This window comes from Vicia villosa, linkage group LG6 (genome assembly GCF_029867415.1).
Source record: "Vicia villosa cultivar HV-30 ecotype Madison, WI linkage group LG6, Vvil1.0, whole genome shotgun sequence".
In the NCBI taxonomy this organism is placed as follows: domain Eukaryota; kingdom Viridiplantae; phylum Streptophyta; class Magnoliopsida; order Fabales; family Fabaceae; genus Vicia; species Vicia villosa.
Window position 1 is genome coordinate 3,986,276 of NC_081185.1, and position 8,868 is coordinate 3,995,143.

The 8,868-nt window shown below is 32.0% G+C and overlaps 1 protein-coding gene across 1 annotated transcript; it reads right to left on the reverse strand.

Moving 5' to 3' along the window:
- Window positions 1–315: 315 nt before the first annotated feature.
- Window positions 316–2,022, reverse strand: LOC131611059 (hypothetical protein At1g04090-like). The gene is made up of 3 exons (XM_058883184.1): window positions 1,975–2,022; window positions 1,206–1,865; window positions 316–1,095 (listed from the first exon to the last, which is right to left on the reverse strand). The coding sequence occupies exons 1-3, from the start codon at window positions 2,020–2,022 to the stop codon at window positions 316–318; spliced, it is 1,488 nt and encodes a 495-aa protein (XP_058739167.1).
- Between the last annotated feature and the right edge of the window lie 6,846 nt (window positions 2,023–8,868).

Consider the following 8,868-nt stretch of genomic DNA (forward strand, 5'->3'; position numbering starts at 1 on the left):
AATATAAAATAATTCTTAATATATCAAAACTACTCATAATTCTTATTTAACTAATAATTAAGCTCAATATCATTACTCACCCCTCCAAGATCAACCTTGTCCTCAAGGTTGAAAAAATGAAATAATGTTGGAATATCAACTTTTCCAAGATGAAGGTAACTAGCATGTCCCTTTTTTTTGACGAGTACACAATAGCTTTATTGGCATAATATGCTCTAATTCGTGTGCATCAACCCATTTACCACCACAGTGCTGTGAGAAATATTTACTCCAAAGCTCACCATTGAAATTGCATATTCTAAGTGTGAAATGCGCTCAATCATCTAAATGAGAACCAACTTTGCTAAAAGCCATGTTTTTAATTCCAAATTCCAAAATAGATGATCCGTTGAAAAGACAGAAAATCCACATAACAATGTCATTGAATGTTCCGCCAATTATTGGCTTCTCGTGAACATAAAGCTTAGCACTTTCCAAGTCACCATGTTTGATAAACTCTCTTCTAATATCATCATACGGCAACTCTATCCAAAATTCTCTATCATTTGTTCCTCTGCCTGGAAAATTTGATCCACCTTCATCAATAACCTCGCCTTTAGACAAGCCCTTTCGATACAAAATGGATCCATTGTTGAAAAGCCAATCAACAGAAAAAGGAAGGTAAACTTCCTCAGGATGAAAGAAAACAGTAGGACCGTAAAGCTCTATAAGCGCATGTAATTGGTTAATTTGTGGCATTGCCGGGCGCATTTGGTTCAAATTCTTCAAGCACACAACAGGTAACTCTTCTCCCTTGTTCCAACAAAAATTATTGCAGAAAAAATTCCCTACTGAAACTCCTGCTCCTAACATGTTGCAGTTACAAGGTCTCAAGTTCCCAATCCAAAATGGAAACTCAGGAGTGAAAGATCCAGTATCAAGTAATGTGTGGTAAGGTTCACATGTATCGGTTAGTCCAACACGAACGCAACTGATTTCATCTACATTGGGCTTGTCATGGATGTTAGTAACTAAGTACCCAAGAGCCTTATAACCTCTAGGAGGATGAGGTAGCCAAAAGTAAGCAGTAGAATCAATAGGCATATCAATTTTTTTCTTTTTGAATTAGTACACCATACTAAATTATAATCAAGAGGGTTCTTTAAAGCGGGTGAATTTTTGTTGTTGCAAATGTTATATGAGGAATGCTCGACTTGTTTAGCAACCAGTACAAAACCCCATAAAGGTTTGTTACTAGGTTGACAATAGTGACCAAGGATATAAAACCCATATGGTATTCTCACAAGTTTATAGAATGGAACAACTTTACTTGGCTCCATCATCATATTACTGTTCCAAACAAACTCAAACTCAGTGATCTCGCATATTTCAATTTCACCAAGGTTCACAATGATAAAAGCAAAATTCTCTCCTGCAGCAACACTTTGATCAGGTGGTTTCGGCGGTGGCACAGATAAAATCTTTGACGCTTGAGGATCAACAGCATCAGACCCAATCAGTTTTGATTTTTCATACAGCTCTTCGAGTTCTTCTCTTTGCTTAAAAGAATCAGTGCTGTTTGAGATGTCTTCACCTTGACTATAAACTTGGATCTTGCTTTCTTCCTTCACTGACGCTTTGGATGGCTGTGTATTCCTAGCATTTGTGGGTTTGGCATCATCCACCACACTCATTCTATCAGAGGCATGTGTTCTCATGAAACAAGGAGCTATTACTTTATCACACATGCCATCTTCATTGTTGTTCGCATTACGTTCCAAAGAAGTTTCAGGCCTTATTGGTCCAGGCACAGGCTTAACTAATGCATCAATAGCACCAACAAAAACAGGTTCGGGTGGGCTAATATAGGTGAGCAGCTTTACCACCTTTTCAAGAGTTTCTTCAATTTCTTCATCACTCAATTTTTCACTTCATCTTTCTTAAGAATGTTATCATAAAAAGTAGCAAGAAATTCTGCATTATAGTTTCCATCACAGTCTCCTCTGATTCGAAGACCTTGTCCCTCCCCAATCCTTTCCTCATCATTCTCAGCTTCAATAGAAACAATGGAACCAGTATCTTCTAACACAAGCTCATCATAAACATAAAGAGGTATTTTATCAAACACCTTATATGCACTATTTCCTAAAACATCATTAAACAACAATACCTTCACGTCGGTCTCATACGAGATGAAAAAAGATGTTGTTGTTGCTGTCGCAGATGCTGTTCCACCAAACAGAGTTGATGTGGTCGAAGCATATGAAGTTCCTCCAAACAGTGTCGTGGAAGACGCAAATCCAAATGGAGTTGAAGAAGTCAAGGACGACGACGGTGCCTCAAACAGCGATGAAGAAGTCGAAGAAGTCGAGGTAGGTGCTCCAAATGGTGAAGAATCTGACGGTGCTCCAATCGGACTAGTTGAGGCCGTAGAGGCTGAGGATGACGAGAACGGTGACGCTCCAGTTACAGAAGAACCGAAAATGGAAGGAGCTGAGGAAGCCGGCGCGGAGGAAGCTGATGAAGATCCGAACACAGAAGAAGTTGCGGTGAAAGAAGACGACCCAAAGTTGAAAGTAGAACCAGCAGAGGAGGAAGTGGAAGAGAATCCAAAAGAGAAACCCGACCTTGTTGAAAACTTGAAACCGAGCTCTCGGGAGTGGAGATTGAAGGGTGAGAGGTTCTTTTGTTTTTGTTTCTTTTTCTTAAAAGAGGAATGAGACACTTGGAGATACTTCTCAAAATCTTTTCTATTCCTATAATGGATTTGATATTGATGATAAATTGTGGAAGAGGTGTTTGTTGGTTGGAGTTGTTGATAATAATTATTATAGTAATATGAATAATGAGATGATGAATAGGATGGATATGGGTTGGCATTAGATGGATGTGGTGAATACCCATGATTTGGATACAAACTTGGTGATGATGATCCAACATGAGTGTAACAAGGTGTAAAGATTTCCCATGGAAAAGATGGAAATGAGGTTGTGGTAGGAGTTGTGAAAGAGGGGTTTGTGGGATAGGTAGGAGGAATACTCCATGGATGATATGAAGGTATATGATAAGGGTAATCCATAGGAAGATTTGAGTACATGGATGAAAGCACCAATTGATAGGAAGATGTTCCTATCAAAACTAGGGTTTATAGAATAGAAAGGGAAAACCCTAAAAGACTAGAGAAGACAAATAAAAACTAACTAAAAAGATAAATTTTGATTTCATTCATTTGATAATTTTCCCATCTCTCAATGAATACATATATAGTAGTAGTGAATAGTAATTAAAGGCCCAATAATTAATTAAAGCCCAAACTATCCTAAGAATATTCTAGAAACATATTAATATAAAATAATTCTTAATATATCAAAACTACTCATAATTCTTATTTAACTGATAACTAAGCTCTCTATCATAAAATGACAATAGTTTGGAATAAATTGCTTTGATTTTTCAATTAGTTAGGAAATCAAGTAAAAAAAATAGAATCGCTAACTCAAAATTTAAATTAGAATAAAGGAGAAAGTGATGATTTCGAATTTTAAATATAGAAATAAATTATAATTTATTTTGAAATGACTAAATGACAATGACGATAGTGGTTTTTTTTTTTAATATATTGGTTGTTGAACCCATTACCTTAAGAATGTAAATTAAATGACAATTTAAAAAAACAGTGTAAATTATTAGTAGTTTGAAAAACTAAATTATAAGAATATAGTATTATTTATTAAAATACCATAATAATTTATTTACTAATCATTAATATAAAAACCATATTTTTATCATTGTTATACAAAATACAGTAACAACTAAAAAGAGAAACTAAAATTCTATTTAATTAATTAGGGACTCAAAGATCAAATATCATAATTAAAGTCAACAAATATTAATTTATAATAATTTAATAAGCTGAGAACTCTATAATTTAATAGATTGTTTATGCATAAAATAATTTATTAAATAAATATTAAGCAATAAAAGTTAGCAAATACAAATTTTAAAATTTACGAAACATTGTGATGTTACATGTTTGATAATAACAATTAAATGTGCTTGTGTTGCATTTTAATAGTAATGCTTGTTTGTTAATTGAAAATTGTATATAGTATTGGATTCAAAATTTAGTTTGGTATATAAATGCAAATGATTAAAAGACATTATATTTTTCAAACATAAATTTGATGGTTAAAATTTTATTACAAATCCACCATGCGCTTGGGCTCGAGTGGCAAACGAGTCTCTGCAAAGGACGATATTCGGGGAATACCGAGTTCAATTTCTGGCAGAAACAACGCTTGGCCAGTGTACGACGCTTGGCCAGTGCACGTGCTTCCGTAGCATGAGCCGGGTTAGTCGATCTACTATATAGGTCGGAACCGGTGCGAAAGAAAAAGAAATTCATTACAAATCCGACAAACAATATTTAACATTTATTGTTGTTAGGTTTTCGTTAGATGAATAGTATGTAACCAAAATGATTGATATAATTTTTAGTAAATTAAAATTTGGAGAATTGTAAGGAGACAAAATCAAATTCAATATTGATGTGGAGGTAATGCACTAAAACAATGTTGATATGGTTAGTTGAATCCGATTAACAAGGGCAGATCTCTCCCTAACCATATGCATCTCCTATTTATAAGTTATTAGTAATAGCCAAGTGTTTATATAGTTAAAAAGTATGAATAAGTCAAGGTTTATGTGTTATATTGATGTTTTCTCTATTTTCAAATCATAAAAAAAATTGGATTTAAACTTGTGAAGAATAAATCAAGCATGGTATAATGGAAGACAAAATTGGAGAGAAAGAGATAGAAAATTTAGATGCAATGATGAAAATCATTGGAATGACGAATATGAAAGTGAATATTTCGTTATGGTTGAACAACATGAAATGTTTAATGTTTTTTTATTGTACTACATGTTCTACGTTCTTAGAAGTTGCTCAGAAAGGAAAATCAAGAATTTCACACATCTTCGATACTAAGGTATCTTTCTTTCTAACATAGTTGACACTATTAGACTATTATTTGTTTGTAAATTTAAAGAAAATATAGATTTCTAAATTTTACGAGGATGATTTTTTCTAATTAAAAAAATATATTTGAAGATATTTTATTGCATCTATGTGACTGATGAGAAGACAAATAACATTGATAATATATAGCTATAATTTTATTTTAACAATTCCAATTATTATAATAAATGTATATTTTTTTAGAATATGGTCTAGTTCATGTTTTTGTTCATGGTAATTATTATTTTCTCATAACCAATTAAATATTGAATGTTTACAGTTCAACAATATTCTTTTTGGAAGAAACTTTTTTGTTTTGGCTCTTCATGTTTTCTTGGAGACATAAACACCTATACAAAAGTTCTACAAAAATGGAACCGAATATTGGGGATTTTGTTTGGAAGAAACTTTTTTGTTTTGGCTCTTGGTGTTTTTTTGGAGTCATGAACTCCCATACAAAGGTTCTACTCAAATGGAACAAAATATTAGGGATCACAGACGAAAAAGTTTGTTAAGAATCTTTTATACCCGACGATCAATGTAAAATATATTCACAAATTATTAAGATCGTTTCCTTTGCTAATTGACATGTCTCCAAGAAGAAAGATATTTAAGTTAGCCCTGGAAAATTTCTTTATGGATCTCCTTTTTCATTTTCTATTTGGCCATTTCTGTATTCCAACTTGTTATTCATGGAGTTATGAACACCCCATTCAAAAGTTGTACAATAATGGAACACAATTTTGGGGATTATAGGACGAAAATTATGTTACAAATTTTGTATACATAACTATTATTGTATATATTCACATATTTATATTTTTGTTTCTGCTAATTGACATGTCTCCGAGAAGAATGATATTTAAGTTATCTTAAGAAAATTTCTTTATAAATCTTCTTTTTCATTTTCTATGTGATCAGTTGTGGATTCTAACCTGTGAAGGATCATATCAATGATGATAATGGTGAATAACAAAATAGGAGAGAACAATATATAAAATTTAGATGACAATGAAATCATTGAAATAACAAATATGATAAAGAAAATAATTGAAAAAAATATGTATTGTCCTCTGGATCACATACAATGTGTAATATTCCTTGTACTAAATGTCCTACGTACTTACATGATGTCGGGAAAAGAAAACTAAGAACTTCTAACTATATTTGATCCTTATGTTTTTTTTTTTTTTGTGTAAGCAAGAATTTCATATATACGAGAACTAAGGGTTCTCGAACCTTGATACACAAGAACGGAACAAGTCCGACAAAAAAACGATATTACAAACCAATTAAATTACGACATAAAAGACAAAGGATCTTTACAAAAATCGTAAAAGTTATAATTGGAGTGAGCAATATCGCCGAAAGAAGACCTGTGAAGTTATAATTTGATCCTTATGTATCTTTCTTCTAAATAATAGACGCTATTATAGACTTTTTTTTTTTTTTAATTTTTAAATAAAATTTTGATTTCAAGATTTGATTGAATTTATGTTATTTCTAAAAATAAAATTTGTAGATATTTAATTGGACTTATGTGTTTCTTAAGTAACCAAATGTTATGTTCATATCTATATATAAATATATTCTTATATTTCTTTCAATGACAATCATTATAAGGAATGTGTATTTTCTTAAGTATATAGTGTAGTTCATGTTATTTTCATGATTTCGATTAATTCTCCATAACCAATCAAATATTTGTAAAAATCTGAATGAATATTTATAGAATCTAACGATAATTCAAGAAGTAAAACTTTTAAATAATATAACAAAATGACAATTAAAAAGATCCATTGATCTGACACCATTTTTAAAGACACTTATTTTCTATTTCCGATCTTCCAAATACAAAAGAAAAGACAAATCTCCTTTTTAAGAACACAAGTTGAGTTTTGGCGGCTACATTGAAAGGGATGATTAGTTCTTTGGTGTCCAATAATCAAACCGCCTAGGTCCCGGGTAAAAACATGATGGATGGTGTTTTATTGGTAAATGAATTATTAGATTGGATGAGGAAAAAGAAAAGAGGTTGCATTTTACTTAAGGTGGATTTCGAGAAGACTTATGACTCCGTATCGTTGCAATATCTTAGAGAGATGATGATGAGAATGGGCTTTGGCGATAGGTGGATAAAATGGATGGATGCTTGTATTTTTACGAGTCATATGTCCGTTTTGCTCAACGGGAGTGCAACGAAGGAATTCAAGGTGACTAAAGGTTTGAGACAAGGAGATCCTTTATCTCCTTTTCTCTTTGTTCTTGCAATGGAAGGTTTAACCGCGCTTGTGAGAAAATCGATAGAGGTGGGGGATTTTAAACCTTTCAAGTATAGAGAAGAGGATTTTGTGGATATTTTACAATTTGCAGATGACACTATAATTCTTGGAGAACTGTCGTGTGATACAAGAAAAAACCTGTTTAGCCAGGGGTTAAACCCCACACAAATGCAAAAACCCCCTCACAAAACAAAAATTTACGAGGGGACTGATCCCCTAGCTAAACAGGTCATCGCAAATTATTTGTGAGGGGCCTGACACCTCGCTAATTTACTTGGGGCTAATCCCCTCGCGAAATGTAATTCCTATATTTCCTACTGTAACCACGCATGCGTAGGCGCAGACTAGGAGGAACAGTGTGTCAGTATTTTGTTAGGGGTTAAGCCCCTGGCAAATATATGTACTTTTTGGTATTTGTGAGGAGTTAAGCCCCTCGCAAAGTGTTAGATTATTATTTGCTGACAAGTTATTCCTAAACTAATTTTTACAATATTGTATAAAAAAATATTTTATATTAAATCCTATAAATTTTAAATTTATTACTAATTTATTTTTAACTTTGAGATAATAACTTACATATTAAATTATTAACATACAATATTCTAATTTTTTTTAATATAAAATATTCTGTAAGAAATTATCTTCCTACAAACTACGTTATTAATTAATTTTTCCTTACTAATTTAATTAATAATTTAACTATATCTTTTTTAATATGATTATATTAGAATAGGAAATAAAGATTCTTCAAAAACAAACTAAAAACAACAACGACACTTATATATAAAATTCCAAAACAGTAACAAACTTAAAGGATTTTATCTTCAAAATGACTATCTAAACAAGAATTTAACATAAGAAAGAAACCCCTTTTTGGTTCTCAAAAATTAGAACTCAAAACATCAACAAATCTTCTTCCTTTTCCACTTAATTACTAAGAAAAAAATCACTTATTTTATCAAAACTACTTGGAACTATTGCAACCAATCTTCCAGAAAATAGCATAAAAGTACAAGGGTCTTCAAACCTTCTTTTAACAAAACCCCATTTTTTCCCTCAAAAAAAAAAAAGAGAGAGAAAGTGAAGCTTGTAAATAACAAGAAAGATGAAAACTTTAGAAGAAACTACACTAAATCCCACGAGATTCAAGCTTGTAAAGAGGTTTCATCTTCTCCATTTTTGAAGGTGAAACTTGTGTGTAGTGTTTTTGAAGGTGAAGAAGGACTTCAAATAGTAATGTTTATTGGAAAAATGAAAGGGAAAGAGAATTGGGGAAGAAATAAAACGATAGGAAGAGGAAGTACAATGGTGGAAGTATTTATTACATTTTGCTTTGGAGAACCCCTAGGAAAACACTGTCTCACCAGTGTCTCTCTCCCTCCGTCCCAAAATAAGTGTCACATTTACTTTTTAGGTTCATTGAATATTTAATGTATCTAGTCTGTATAGAGACCAGATACATTAAATATTTAATGAATCTAAAAAGTAAATGTGACACTTATTTTGGGACAGAGGGAGTAATTATTTAATTTGATTTGACCTAACAATCTATTTTGCTAGGAGGCACCCCTCGCAAGTTGAATAGTT

Excerpts from the sequence above, each read along its gene's own strand:
- LOC131611059 (XM_058883184.1), bottom strand. The coding sequence starts at position 2,022 with ATGAGGAAAGGATTGGGGAGGGACAAGGTCTTCGAATCAGAGGAGACT. Across the intron at positions 1,866-1,974 it reads TCTTCGAATCAGAGGAGACT|GTGGTAAAGCTGCTCACCTA; the intron begins GTGATGGAAACT and ends ACTCTTGAAAAG. Across the intron at positions 1,096-1,205 it reads CTTTATGGGGTTTTGTACTG|AAAAAAATTGATATGCCTAT; the intron begins GTTGCTAAACAA and ends TAATTCAAAAAG.